The following is a 16,010-nucleotide window of genomic DNA, read 5'->3' as shown; positions in this document are numbered from 1 at the left end:
GTAAACCACAAACAACAACACTAACAAAACAACCAGTTCAAATTGTTCAATTTATTTTCAGCGTGTTACAGGCATTAACGTTTATGAATAACACTGTTAAATAGTTTGGTTTCTGTTTTCTCAGGACAAAGTCTACTAGTTTCAGACAGAATCTTTAATCAAAGCCCTCGTACCACTATTTGAAATATTTTGTCAATTCGAATCTAACGTTTGTCTCACATTTTTATATGTAGCACTTTTTTATCACTAGGCATTGCTAAAAATATAATTTCCTTTTCTTGTAGTTTGCCTGATATTCTTCTTAAATAGTCAGGTTGAATTCGTATCATATATACAGGTGCCTTAAAAAAGGGAAGAAATCATAGGCAATTCCTGTTATCACGCCTAATCATGCGGGAAAGTTGTATTGGCTGACATAAAAACGAAACGAAAGGACTATTTTAAATTACTAATCGACACTTTAGAAACGGAAAGGAAATTAGGTCGAGTTAACTTTTGCAAAGACTTCTGGGACGGTTACTGGGGACGGAAAAAAAATGACCAATGGTTGACCAGCGCGTCCCCAGTAATGATCCCAGAAGTCTTTGCGAAAGTAAGCTCGGCCCAGTTTCCTCATTTCTAAAGTGGTGGATTTGCGTCATTCGCTTCTTTGTGACATTTTGGACTACGAGGTATTGCGGGCTCAACTACATTTGTTCACTTCCGAGTTACCGTAAGGCCCTTTCCAACCGAGAGTGAAAAGCGAACTCTTTGACATGAAATATTTTTTTATTCTCTTGCAATGTGTGACACTCATTTTCACGTACAAAGTGTTTGCAATTCACCTCAATTTGAAAGTGAGGATCTTGAAATTCGGAAATTCGGATTCGGAGTCTATTTTTGGGTTCGATCTACGTCGCTCTCTCGGTCTTCCCCAAGAAGAGGGAGGAGCGCGGGCTTATTTCCCGACCAGCGGTTAGTAATCGAGCCTATCTATTTCATAATTGTGAAAAACCAACGCCCCTATTTATCCCCAATCCCCAAGGTTTTCTTTTTCTTTTTTATTCATTCAGCGGTGTGGAGGGCAAAAAGGTCAGCTCTTGAAAATTCGCTTTTTTTCCCACTGTCTTCGCTGATGACCAGCATTTAAATATAAGCTCAGGAAAATAGCGATAATTTCAGGGACTCTTCACTGCAACATGCTCCTAATCATGTAGTTCAGGATGCCGCCATGTTTAAAGTACATCAGCTCGACATCTGTGTCAAAACGAACTTTTACTTTGAACAAACGACCATCATTCAGCTGCAAACAAACAGGCAAACAAATCAATTAAACAACCGGGAAAAAATACACACTCACTTTTAAAGGTAGGTCAGGTGATTTTGGGCAATTTCAGCACTTATCGAAGCAACAGAAATATAGAAAGGCAAAAGAGAAGTAGAGGCATGGATAAAATAGGCTACTTCCGAGTTGCCGCAAGCCTCTGTTTCAAAACGAGGCTAATTGCGAGGCTCTTGATGTGAAATTGATTTTTCATTCTCTTGCTAATATAGCTCATTTACACAAGGAAGGTCTTGTACTTAGCCTCGTTTTGAAAGTGACATTTTTTGTAACTCGGTAATGGCCTATTGAAAACGTCTGCCCTATTATTAAAGCTTACCTCTCTGTCAATAATACTAGGGATTCACCTTTATGTATTAGTGAGTGATTTTGCCTTAACAGTTTCAAGTTTAGGGCTCGTAGATAGAATTTACGAAAGTAAGAAAATTTTTGCGGTAAATGTTCGGAAAAGGGCTAAGGTCACTTATTATCGATGTACCAGTTACGAAAAACAGTTAGGTGCTTTAGATTTTCAGATTTCTGACAAACCCGCGTCATAGAGTGGAGATGAGATTTATGAGAAGGAGAGTTTTACAACCACAGGACCCGCGTTCAATTCTGAGTCGTGAATTTCTTATGTTTTACTAATAAAGACTTAAAAATACACCTCAAACTTTGTGTGTCAAAACTAGCCTCAGACGTTTACAAAAGAGGCATTTGCATCGCCTACCTTCACATCCACTGTTTGGCCGGTTTTCAGATCTTCAGGTACTTCAATAGTGTAGCTTTCTTTTCCGGTCAGTCCCAGGCTCTCTGCGTTCTGGCCGGGAAGATATTCTAGGGGCATGATACCCATTCCTACCAAATTACTGCGATGAATTCGTTCAAAGCTCTCTGATATCACAGCTTTGATGCCCTGGAGGAAAGACACACAAAAATAATAAGGATAACGTGTATTTTTGAGATACTCCACCCCCCCTCTCCCCTCCCCACTTTAACATGCACTGACAACATAAGAATCCAGATGGTGCTTTCATTAGACTTACTTAGATGCCTCATTACCCGATAAACGTACTTTTCAGTCAGAGTTGAGAGGCATACTAGAGTACGAATTTAGAAGAAACCAATTTACAAACTCTCAAGAATTCCGCAATCTGATTGGCTAACGTATTCACTCTGTCAGTACTGTGTGACGGGGTGAGTGGCGAAGCGGTAATTTCGACAAGCAATGGTAACTTAATCAACAAATCGTCCCTGCGAAGTTTCTGAGGAGCAGATAGAGTAATTAGGATACTACGCCACAAAAAAAGGAACCAAAACAAAACGATACAAAAACTAAAGCGGCATGATCTTTTTTTCACGCTAAGAAGTACAGATTTAGTTGTGACAATTAAACGAGTTCTTTCGTGAATTCAAGCTGTGCAAACTAAGACCTGTTTTTGCATATTTCATCCAAACCTGGTAGAATCGAAGGAAGCATGTTAGTTTTTACTAAAACAATTACATTGCTCGTTCGTTTTCTGGGAGTCAAATAGTCAACGAAGCGCGTAGCGGCGAAATGACTTTTAACCACAAAATCAAACTCGTAGTCTAACTGTTAAATATTGTGTACAACCAGGGAAAACACTCCTGAATCATTCGCCCCTTAAGATTTAAGTTTAAATTGTTGATGAGATACCATGAACGAGAGTTTCTCACCAGGACTAGTGAGGGGTTTTAAGTGTCCTATGAATGTGTATTATTTGCCGACTATTGTATTTACCTGCATCCAGGGCCCCTTGGCAGCCCAGTCACGTGACGATCCTGACCCATAATCCTTGCCGGCCAAGATAATGAGTTGGCGTCCCTCTTGCCGGTAGCGTTCAGCGGCATCAAAGATATCCATCTGTAGAAGAATATCAGTCATAAATAAGTCGGGTAAACCAAATCAGAACGCACAAAACAACGACAACAAAGCACGTACATAATAAGTGTAGGTAAGCACTTCGGGCGGTTAGTTTTACCCGATCCTTACACAGTCCAATTACAATGGAAGCAAGCAAACCAAGTCGAACCACATAGACATATGTAAGGCGGCGTCATAAAAAGAAGACGCATGACTGGTTGAAAAGCGGCGCGAGAATTTCAGCCGGCTGGTCACAAAAGAAAGAAAAGATGAACTTTGGGAAAGAAATTGCATGAATCAAGGTAAAGTTTTCATCGTACCGTATCTCCTGAGGGAAAGTGCAGGGTTTTAGGAGCAGCTTTTCCTATGAATTTGTTCACCAGTCTTATATTAGCGAACGTTCCACGGGCCATAACAGCATCATTTCCACGGCGAGATCCATAAGAATTAAACTCACGAGGTGCGAGCCTGCGATAAAATGTAAGATAGTTGAAACACACATCTGACTATCATATGCTTTACTAATTTGAGAATTTGATGGGAAAACGGGAACGCCTAAAAAGTAGGATGGAGTTAGCAAAACAACAACTCTGCACGTGCATTACGCTTTTCTCTCTATATATATATCTTTGACTTCCCAGCCCAACAACGACACAAAATGACCAAATTTGAGAACGCGAACGTCAATGCCATAAATTTGACTCCATCCGTCTGAGTTCAGACGTAGTCTCCTCACCTCTGGACCTGTTTGATTTCCCAACTTTCAAATGACTGAATGAAATGAGGATATGTAATGATCGTGAAAAAGTTTGAAAGCATGTGAAGCCAGTTTTTTAGCGTCGTTTTCACTAGCTTTGCCGCTGTCGTATCTTAGCGGTGTCTCGCCATTAGTGATTAATCTGCCCAATCAGAGCAAATACAGAAAATAAAATAACCCAATCAGAAATCAGAGCAAGCAAATGTTGACTGGCGGAAGGCGCGGGAAACGCATGCGAAAATGCTGCAATTAGATTACGCAATACGTGATTGGTTGAGAAAGTGGCACGAGATTTCAAGACGTAACAACTTAAATCTGAGCATTTGTTTTAAATTCAAATTCTTTTCGGTTTTCCATCCAAAACAATTCTATAAAATTGACAACTGAAACACGCGGTTATTATATATATCATAAAGGAACACATTCCTACCCTCTACCAGCCAGATAACGAGCAGCAGGGCTTGTGCGAGAAATACTGCCAGCAGGAGATATATGATCAGTTGTAACGGAATCTCCTAAATTTAACAATACAGCAGCATCTTTGATGTTCTCCCGGCTGGGCAAATCCTTCACCTGTAAGCAAACAATTCTTTTTAACAAGTGCCGAGATACATATCACTTATTGCAACCTTCCAATAAGATCAACCATATTATTTTCCAAATGAGTTTACTTCTCGTTTTCTTGCCGCTATATACAGCTTGCAATGTTTACCTGCTCGATAAAGAACCGTTTTGTAAGAGTCTCTGGATAAGCTCTTCCTAGCTGTTCCCTGAAGCTTTACAGAGATGCCAAAAAACTAACTATGGTGGTAGTACATGAAAACAAAGGGTCTAACCCGCGTCCAACTTATTATAACAAAATGGTAAAACCCAAACAAGCCCAAGCTTTCATCAAGGGCAAGTTAAAAAGTTTAATTCTTGGCTTCTTATTTTTCATTTAACTTTTGTAAAGAAGTTCACTTGTCAATGGTCATTTATTTTGAAATGAAATAGGCTTTTTCTAAGAGTTTTGGTAGAAAAACCACCTCCTTCAAGCATGCTATCTCGGATTTCACTGATTTGGCGGGATATTTTCATAAACAGTGAAATTCTCATTACGATGAGAATGGTCTGGCCGGTCAGTTTTGAAAAATGCAAAGCGTCCTCTGTACCACAGTTTTGGCTGTTGACGTTTAAAGACAAGAAGGTAGTATGCCGCACTGCTCCCTCAAGAAATATAACAAGACCATCACCACCATCATTCTTATTATAGAAATCTCTGGTTCAAATTTTACTCTTTGTTGCCCCAGAATCGTTACAACTTTATTGATAGTGCAACAATGATTCTGTTACTCATCCATTCATACTTACCATTGACTGAAAGAAAGGTGGGTGTTTTATATAAGTTGAGTTCTCGTCCCATGGATACAACATACTGTCAGGTGCCTCGAGAGAATTCCAGCGAGGATTTCCAGTCTAAAAGCAATCAGAAAACAGGTTAGTATCCAGCTGACATCGTGTTCGGCAGAGACAAGAAAGGTGTCCGGTAACCTCGCCACCAAACTATGCATCTCGCCACCAAGAGTATATATCTTAATACTTATCGAAAGGGCAAGTCTCTAAAAAGAATTCTTTCACTTTAAATTTACAATGAAATTTAAGGAGGTAAGGTTAAGTGCCAATATTAACCAACTTTCATAAGAAGAGCTGTTGGATTTTCAGCAAATCGCACCCCTCGTGCGATGCAAGTAAGCCGTATTAAGGCAGTGAAAAGTCGCAATTATTCACAAAAAATAAAACTAAAGATGAGAAGTTCGACGCAGGGTGTCAATTAACATGGATAAACTTATATTTGGGCTTCAGGAAGAAGTAACAATCCCAGGTAAGTAAACAGTGTCAATTATTGCACAGTTCTTATGTGGTGGCGAGTAGACTTCTTGATGGCAAGATGAACGTAAACCGCAAGAAATAGAGAGCAGAATTAAATATCAAAACACCTGGAAAGGGCTACATAATCGTAAAAATAATTCGCTGAGCTCGGATAATTTTTTTTTTTTTAAAGCTAACTCTAGCTCTGAGAGTGCCAAAAAACGTTTGTGTTACTTTTCGGGCAATAAATCTACAATAGACATAGTTATTGACAATGAACCGATCTATTCACTTCTGAGAAACAACATAACAACAGCGATTGAAAGCTCCTAAAAGATTAGTTGACTGATTGAACCACGATATTTATTTATCTGTTTATTAACTTGCTACGTTATCTGAGGTAAGGATCTTTTCAACATCAAAGAGAATTTATACGTACCGTTACTTTGGCATAGACTTCTTTGAACATCGCAGGAATGACAAATTGCCTCTCAACCTCCTAAAGGAAAAACATCACAAGGGTTTAAACTTAAAATGGCAAAAAACACTCATGAAACATTGCACAGTTTATAAGCGATTTACAAACTGACAGGAGACAAATCGCCTGGATTTGAACCCGGGCCACATTGGAGGAAGGCGAGTGCACCCACCACTGTGCCAACCTTGATATCCATTAATCCTTTAAGCGCCACTAGTGACCAATATCGGTTTTTGCAATAACAATATCAATATAATATAATCTAGAAAAAAGGTTACGAGAACTAATGAAGTGAACCCCTTAAAACGCTTTAATCTTCAAACTTATTCTCTCAACTAATTTTTTAAGAAAATGTATGAAGATCAGTTTTGAGAATTTCTATGTGGATATTGGAGCGGACAGGATTAAAGAGAATGTGAGTGCGTATGAAAGCAAACCTGTAGTTCTTCTCTCGTTGGCCAGATCTCTCTGAGGAAAACCTCTTTTCCGTCCTTAGATATACCTACAAATGATAAGAAATCACACTCCTTCAGCTGAACAAGCTATTATTGACTTTTGCAGACCTCAAAATAACCACTGACTGTCAAAAGAAGGCAATAAGCGAAGTAACTCACCTATCGGCTCTTTCTCAAAGTCTATAACAGTAGTGCCTGCAATGGCATAAGCAATCACTAGAGGAGGGGAGGCAAGGTAATTTGCTCTGGTCAGAGGGTGGATACGTCCCTCAAAATTTCTGTTTCCTGACAACACACCCACAGCCACAAGATCACCCTAGAGAAAATAACACAACAAAGAAAACAAACTTAATATTACATGAAAGTTATCCACATTTTAATTTTCAAATTATCTTTTGAGCTCTAAAGGCTTTTCAAATCTTCTTTTAAACCCTTGTGTCTGTCTATCTTCATTATTGCATCTTATTATATGGCTACAATAGTGACTGTTTTCTTGTAATGATCATGCATTACTCGTTAGGTGTCCAAGGCATTTACAAGCTGTGTTTAACTTGATAGTGGACATCCTAATGGACATCCATGTTATGGTCAATTGACAGCTGTCAAAAAGGTATCTGCTGATCAGTGTCACCTGACTGTATCATTGGCTCAAATGTATAACTCACTAAGGTGACGTGTTTTTTAAAGTTATCAGCTGACCAGTTGTTGATTTTTTTCTGTATCATAAAATAGGCAAAGGTAACTAAATAGAATAAAATAAGATAAGATAAGAGAGGGAGGGAGTCATCTTTAATATAGTGAAAGGAAGTTTTGTTAGCATAGAAAGAAAAGGTGCTTGCACAAAGACCATGATTTTCTTACATAGTGACTGGGGTGAAATTAGATTCTTATTCTGCCACACCTCAAGAAACAAGCTTGAATAGATGATCTACAGTAATCAAACTCAAACCAATTACAGCACACATCACAAAGTTAAACATTGAGCAACTTCTCAAACCTTTTCAATAGCTTCTGATACTTCATCAGATAAAGGACCAGAGTTTCCAATACATGTCATACAGCCATAACCTACAACATTGAACCTATAATGAAGACAAAACACAATTTTAATCACATGAAACATCCAAGATTTCAAAAATACAGTCAAACCTCATTAATAGGTACACTGAGGAGATCATAGAAAGTGTCCATATTAACAAGGCCTCCAAAATAAGTGGGTTGAATTTAGAGATAAATGTAAGGGGTTTATTTCCCCAGGAACAAAGAAAACTGTCCATAAATTATAATGAGGCATGCATATTAAGCAGGTGTCCGAAAAGCGGGGGTTGATTGTAGATAAACTAGTGTTTAAAGTTCTCTAACAGTTTAAAGTTCTCTAGCAGTTTAAATTTTAATCTTACCCTAACTTTTCCAGACTTGGTACAACTCCACTTTCTTGCAGATAATATGTGACCACTCCAGAACCAGGTGATAAACTTGTCTTGACATAAGGTTTAACTGACAGTCCCAATTCTACAGCTTTCTTTGCCAACAGTCCTGCTCCCAGCATAACTGATGGGTTACTAGTATTTGTACAACTTGTAATTGCAGCTATCACCACAGAACCTTGATTTGGGGAAAATAAAACAAATGCGTGGATGTTACAGGTAGTAGAATAGGATTTCCTTAGTAAGTGGTCCTGACTATTTATAGGACTATTGGTGATAGTAACTTATGTCTGAAAAACTTGTGTAAACCACCATCAAAGTCAAAGTGAGGAGGCAGCGTGGCCGAGCAGATAGAGCGCTGGACTTGTAATTCAGAGGACCCGAGTTCAAGTCCCGCTCTGACTGCTAGTTAGTTCTCAGTAACCCTGACATGGCCTTCTGGCACGGAGAACACTGAAGATGATAATTATGATGACAATGATGATGATGATGATACTGTTAGTACATGTACCTGTAGTTGGTTGTTTAGTCATTCTTGACCCTTCGTAATTTCTCCAAAGCCAGCTATGAAAACATTTGACTCTGGCTATGGATGAAATCTTATGGTGTGACCACGCAAATGAAAGCTCTTCAGTTGCATTGCCCCTTTTTATGGCCAATTATACTACGGCCGTTGCTGCATTTAAAAATTTAGAAATTCTGGGAGGTCAAGGGGTTGATCACTGTATCACATAAAGTTCTCACCATGAGATAACTTGAACTCCTGTCCTTCAAAGGTGAAAGGAACTTCAACTGACTGTTTATCAGCTGGAATGCCAAAACCCTTAAATCCAACTTTATTGTTTAAACAGTCCATGAAATCCTTCTTCATATCAGATACTGCCACCCTGTCATGAGGTCTTTTGGGTCCCGATAATGATGGAGTTACTGTAGACAGATCCAGCTCTACAATCTAAAGAAACATCATGATGTCAGGAAAGATGATGGTCCTCGTGGTTAATGAATATAAAGGGTTTTGTTTATCGTTTGTCTCAACATTGTCACTTAGATATTAAACGTGAGGTTTCAAATGCATTCTGCAGGTCTTCATCAGGCAATAGTGTCGTTTTACTGAGTACAACTACTTGGTTGTGAGTGATTGGTGTATCACAAGCCTCGCTCAAGGTTGGTGGTTTTGTTCGATCCAAAGAATTGTTGGCATTTTTAGAGGAGGAAATTCAAACTGTTCCTTCAGGAGTCCGCTGTGGTAGCAATCGCTTTTTCTTTACAAAGATCGTGATATGAAAGAAAATGCCTTGATTTTCAAAAAAATTCTTCTAACACATTGCATGAAAAATGCATGAAGAGCAGTCTGGCTCCAAGAGAGTCCAACAGCAATTTTCTCCTAATAGTATCAATACACAAATTATTGAGAGAAACAGTTCTGAGAATTAATGAAATGATCATCAAAGGGAGGATACTTTGATCTTAGATCAATTTCTCTTAACAAATTCTTCAAGGGAATGTATGGAGATCATTCTGGAGAATTGCGTCCGATTGCATGAAGCTTAAAGTTTGACTGGTTTCAAACAACATGCAACAACATGCAACAACATGCAACAGGATGTGCAAACAGACACAACATGTATTATCCAACAATGTTGGGAGTTGATGGCCAACAATGTTGTGTCCAATTATTGCACGTAGCATGAGACAAATAATTACACATACTTAAAAACTTTTGGAAGCCAAAGCAGGACAAAAGCCCCATAATTTCTGTCTTACCTCGGAAAACACTGGGTCATTGTTTGGGTCAGAGTAGTCACGGAACATTTTGGTAGCTTTCATGTATGCCTCAACACGTTCAAGTGTTTCTTCAGAACGACCTGATAGAAAAGTAAAAAGAAGATTAGATTTCAAAGTTTATAGTGGAGCACCATGGGCAAGAAAATTTGGTTATATATGCGTCCGAGAAATTTTGGTAGTCGAGTGAACGTAGGTCTGTCCACCCACCTGCCACCCATCCGTCTGCAGCACAGGGCAACCAATGTGAAATTTCACATTTTCACATTTTTCTAGCTAGCATGGGAACCTGCAACCTGTGTTCAATTAACTTGATAACTGACATCCATCGTATGGGTGATTGACAGCTGTCAAAACAGGGCATCCACTGACCAGAATCACATGACCATATTAATTTTGCAGGCTCAAGTGTCAGCTCATCAAGGTCACATGTTTATATGAGGTATTCCGCTGACCAGTTATTAGCTTTAAATTGATCGCAGGCTCAAGTTTATGTTTTTCAGCTACTGCTCTAAAGTCATACTGTAGTGCTATGTACCGACGTGATAAGTTGTAATACATCATTTCGTGATCGCACTCGTCTGCAACACCAAGAAACTACCTTGTTTCTTTAGAAGCATACTGACCTGTTTGTCTGAGATACAAAAGAGTCTTTTCATCCACAGGAAAAAAGCCAACGGTTGCCCCATACTCAGGACACATGTTAGCAATAGTGGCTCTATCAGCAATGGACAAATGAGTTACACCTGGACCAAAAAACTCCACAAATTTACCAACCACACCAATCTGGCGAAGATGCTACAAGTAAAGAAAAAATAAATTTCAGTTACCGGTAGGAAAAACATTGAGGAATTCAACTTACAGAAGAACTGTGAAATCAATTCTGCTAATCAAAAAATTTTGGGGGCTCGTTGAAACGACGTTTGGGCTAGTAAATGCTAGCTTCAGCTTGTTCAAGTGGCAAACTGTAAAAATGACTTTCTTTGCACCCTGCAACCACCCTTGCTTCAGTACAGTGTACATTGTACCACTTACCTTTGTAATGGTAAGTACGACATCAGTGGATGTTATGAATGGTTTCACTTGGCCTGTCAGCTTATATCCCACCACCTTTGGCAATACCATACTTATTGCCTGACCTAACATGACAGCTTCAGCTTCTATTCCTCCAACACCTGCAACATTAAATACATACAAACCACCATGAGCGACACTCCAAATTGCCAAGATTCAGTGGCCACTTGTGAGAGGTTCCCAACTACATGTATGGAACAAAACCAATTTTCTTATAACGCCACTACATGTAGGTGATCAAGAGAATAGGTTATAAGGATAAATAAAATGATCACTAAAGAGAAAAGGATTTGATCAATTAACAAATTCTCTCAACTTATTCGTCCAGGAAATGTATGGAGATCAGTTTGGAAAATTTGTACATGGAATGTTTAAACAAATATGGTAGTTTGACTAGGAAAACTAATTTTGGTAATTTTGGATACTTTAGTTGAGAGATGGTTTCTTACGCAAAACTGCCACACATGGAGTTTTCACTGTAGTACATGGATTCCGCTGATTGCTACTTAGTCATTGTTAATTGGTCAGTTTCTGCACTTCTTTTTCAATAATTTTTGCTATAATACATGTAAATTGAAAACACCCTTTCTGCGAGAAGCAAACAATAAAAATCAAACAAAACTTACCCCACCCAACAATTCCAAGCCCATTTATCATTGTTGTGTGAGAGTCTGTACCTACAACACTATCTGGGTACAAGACACCATTCATGTTAAACACCACACGACCAAGGTACTCAAGGTTGACCTGGTGAACTATCCCTGACCCAGGTGGAATTATTGTCATGTTCTTGAACGCTTTTGAGCCCCACTAAGAAAAAATGAATTCACTGAATTAGTAAGAGGACTTTCAATAACTTCTGCAAAAAATAGTTCAATGAGAGAACATGAGCTTGTTGGCAATGAATAGTCTGTACAAAAACCATGTGCTGGCAAAACAAAATCATTCTTCGTGGCAGTCACATTGTGTAACAACTTCTAATCAGCATATGCACTTTTTGTGACTGTTTGTTACGTGCTATAGGTGTTTTTAACAAGTGAGGTTGGTTCGACAGCAAACTTTTTCAGATACAGTTCTGGGACAATTGTAATTTCTGGCCAAGATTAAAAGCATACAAATGTTGTAATGAAACTACCAGATGCTTCGAAATTATGCAAATTTGTGACATTTAAATAATGAATGTTTACATAGTATTTAAAGTGACAGAATTGTGTGCGCATTTTCCCACATTGTGATTTTGAATGTTTACTACTACAAACAAATAAAAAATATTCACTACCAGTAAAACTCAATCAATGACTCAACACATAAAGCAATAATTATTACAAATGAGTAGAAATAGAAAAGAAATTAATTTGGCCCAACCAATTCAAGAATTTAAAACAGAGAACAAATTTGCATAACATCCATACAAGTAATAATACTGCCTCAGCAAACTGCTTGACAGAAAAAGGTAAAGAAAACACTTACCTTCAGAAAAAGAAACCTCTCCTTGTTTCTTGTGAATTCCATTTCCTGGTTTTTCTGAAGTGCTGTGGAGCTGGTGAAAAAACATACATAATCACTGTTACTATTCATTTAGGTGTATATCATCGAAAACTTGAGGAAAGCTGCTTGAACGTAAGAGAACTCACATCATCTTGAATTTTGAAACAGAACTTAAATTGGCCTGGTCCAAACACCAGTAGCAGAAGTGATATTAATAAGAGAAAGCAAAAGTACAGTTTATGATATGTGTGATTAATAAATAAAATGTACAAAGTTACACATATCTTTCGAGAGACAAAAACAATGGGTACTATCAGTTCAAACTGTTCACGAGGAGAAACCTGTTATTCATTTAGAGGTTTAAGAGACATCAGCTTGGTGGCATTTTCATGAAGTTATTAATAATTTTTTGTGCTTACAAGAAAATCAGCTAGGCACAGTATTCAATTAATGATTACCAGAGGTGCAATTAAAGTATAAATGCACCACTCTGTATACTAAACTCTCAAGAAATGAATGTTTGAACATTATTAAGAGAAGAAAAAGTGAAATCGCACCAGTCAATGGGTAGCAAATGAAATGGACATGGGTCGTCCTTCTTGGGCCAGTTGCCGCCCGGGTCAAACAACTGAGTCTGACTGAAAGAACAAGACCACATATTCTTTCCTGTCTTCTGTAGTAATACCGTATTTACTCGAATAAGGGCCATGGCACTAATTAAAGTTTTCAAAAATGCAGCACTTATCCAAAGGTGGCACTTATTTGAGGGCGGCGTTTATTTGAAAGTTGGATGCAATAAAGAATTGTTATAACTACGGTATAAATATTTTCCGTATTAAACAAACAGAATTAACATCTTTTGATTCTGATTATATCACAGGGCTCTGGTGCTTATTCAGGGACAGGGCTTATCAATGTTTTTGTCCCAAAAATTGGCACTTATTCCAGGGAGGCGCTTACTCAGAAGTGGTACATTATTCAAGTAAATACGGTAAGCATTTCAAGTTAATAATGTTAGAAGTTAGCTTGTGAATTTCAGTGGAAGTACAGGGTGTAAGAACAAAGAGGAATACAATAATAATCATTGCACACATAATATTTATAACTGAAACAGTTAAAACCCTTGAAACACTAAATCTTTATACATAAAAAATGTACAGCTTACTAGTGACAAAATTATACCGTATTTTATTAGAGTCAAAATTATAAACTCTACTGTCCATGATATAGTATGGTTTAAGAACTTTTCAGAACTGTTTTATAAACCTCTAACATTACAAAATGAAAACATTACAAAAAGACTAGGGGCATAAAGGGCAGATACAATAAAACATTATTTTGGAGACCTCCTTTTTGCTACAAGTTCACCTCTGTTTTTTGGATGTGATCTTTTCCTCTGCTATTTGCTTTGTCTTGCAGAAATACAAGGCCAGGAAACAAAATATTTTTTTTGGCACTAAGTTTGTTAATATTTTTATTGTTTGCATAAACAATGGGTCTTTTGTTTCATCCACTTCTTCCAGAAGATTTTGGCCTCAATCTCTCTCAAACAAAAGAACAAACCTGAAGCATTTTGAGCCAGAGGGAGAGGGACCCAATACTGAACATATACAGGCCACTTATGACCCTAGCTCATCAAGTCCATCTTAGTATATTTAGACAGCTACTGCAGGGTTGTCAAAAGTAGCTGGCTGCCGGCGAAAATCGCCGCATACTTGGTTAGTACTGGCCAGCTACTCTGCTTGGCATTTCTTTATGGATTGTATTTTTTTTAAAAATATCCCTGGACTGGCCACTTACTTTGACAACTCAGCCGTCTACTTCAAAACTTTCTGACAACCCTGGCTACTGGTGTTAGGACATAACTTCACAATGTACTAAAACAGTGCAAGCTCTCCTAACGGACACTCTCATAAGTGGAAAGCTCTATCTATGGGCACCTTCACAAAATGCAGTTTTTCTCAACTCCGAAACAAACTCTGTATTTCTACATTCCCAGGGGTTTCAACAGGCACCAATGACCGACAAAACATGTCGGCTACTTTGATCAGAGAAATCGGCTACTTTTTCCCCCTAAATTGGAAGCTGGAAGTTTTATCAAAATTCAATTTGCTGGACCTAGACAGTTTTTTTGCTTCAGATATAAAATATTTAACAAAAATTTGGGACATAAAGTGTATTACTTGTCTAAATTGATCAAAAATGTATTATCTTTTGCACTCACTTTAGTGCCCAGAACGGACACCTTTTTCACATCCCGAGGGTGTCAGCTTACAAGAGCTTCCACTGTAATTCATTAAGAAAAAATCTATTATCTATATTTTAAGTAGCTGTATAATCCAACTACCTTCTTGATACATCAACTTGAACAGAATGGTCAATCACAAGATCAGCAGGACAGAGTGGATTGATTTTGCCTGGATCCCCACCAAGTCTTTTAACAGCATCTCGCATAGCAGCAAAGTCAACCACAGCAGGAACACCTCTGGAGAAAAACAAACACATAATACAGAAAAAACCTATCAGTAAGAACCTGGTTTTTAAGGCCCTGTCCACACATACCCAGATATTTTTAAATCTGCAACTTTTTTATTGGGGATTTGGCTTCCGTCCACACGTATCCAGGAATCTGGCATACGAATCTGAAACTTTTTTAATCCGCTGTCCAGAGTGGAAATTTTGACTAGTCAAAAAATAACCAGCCAAGTAAACTTTATCTCGTTCTTGCTGGCTCGTTTTTGAACTCGTCAAAATGATGAAAACTAGCAAACAGCTAACCTGCTTGCAAAAGCCAGTTAGTGGAATCATCTTATCTCTATTCTCTGAATTTATTGATAACTGCAAGCAGATAATTCTACTTCTTATGTAATTTACAGAAGTAATGTGAATAAATTTAATTTTCCAGTTATTTATTTGGAAAACATGCACTTCAGTCAAAAGGATCGGCCAACAGAAAGATTGTCTGGACAAATAGTCATCTTGGCTGCACATCGTCCGGTGACCAGCAGCTATTTTGAGCCCTGACTTACGTAAAATCCTGCAGGATAACTCTGGCAGGCATAAAAGGAATTTCAACATTTTGCTTCTGGTTGTTCTCCCAGTCCAAAATATTTTCAACATCTTTTGACTTCACTTGAAAACCATCACAGTTACGAACAGCAGATTCCAGTAGCACCCTGATTGAGAATGGCAGACGACCTAAAGAAGTGAAGTACAAAATACCTTTGTTTAATACACTGTCAACATATTTACAGTACAGTATTAAGTTCTGGGACTATTCGAAATGCAAGGATGAAGTTTTTATGTCCTTTACATAGAGGAGATGGAACTTCATTTTTAGCTCATGGATGACGTAGTCATGCCATGGGCTTTTGGAGGCACCCGAATGGCACTCCATTACTCACTCACTCACTCACTTGATTCTCATTAATTTATTCATTAAAGTCAGATTAAACATGTTACTCCTACCTCCCTTACTTAGTATTACCTTTTTCCCAAGTGCCTTTTACGTATATG

General features: G+C 38.1%; 1 protein-coding gene across 2 annotated transcripts; it reads right to left on the bottom strand.

Moving 5' to 3' along the window:
• Positions 1-202: 202 nt before the first annotated feature.
• On the bottom strand, positions 203-15,691 carry LOC140933554 (cytoplasmic aconitate hydratase-like). Of its 2 annotated transcripts, XM_073383154.1 has the most exons (20): positions 15,524-15,691; positions 14,842-14,979; positions 13,052-13,132; positions 12,477-12,546; positions 11,633-11,816; positions 10,968-11,107; positions 10,559-10,730; positions 9,915-10,015; positions 8,895-9,102; positions 8,124-8,328; positions 7,721-7,805; positions 6,883-7,039; positions 6,706-6,770; positions 6,230-6,289; positions 5,293-5,397; positions 4,373-4,515; positions 3,506-3,653; positions 3,063-3,185; positions 2,031-2,216; positions 203-1,282 (listed from the first exon to the last, which is right to left on the bottom strand). In XM_073383154.1, exons 1-20 carry the CDS (start codon positions 15,553-15,555, stop codon positions 1,169-1,171), a joined length of 2,517 nt encoding a protein of 838 aa, XP_073239255.1. In that variant the 5' UTR covers positions 15,556-15,691; the 3' UTR covers positions 203-1,168. The 2 variants fall into 2 exon arrangements, with proteins under 2 accessions (XP_073239255.1, XP_073239256.1); XM_073383155.1 differs by lacking the exon at positions 13,052-13,132.
• Positions 15,692-16,010: the final 319 nt, after the last annotated feature.

This window comes from Porites lutea, chromosome 4, assembly GCF_958299795.1.
Source record: "Porites lutea chromosome 4, jaPorLute2.1, whole genome shotgun sequence".
Lineage (NCBI taxonomy): Eukaryota > Metazoa > Cnidaria > Anthozoa > Scleractinia > Poritidae > Porites > Porites lutea.
Note: the sequence above shows the minus strand (reverse complement) of the source record. Positions and strands in the feature narration are given on the sequence as shown.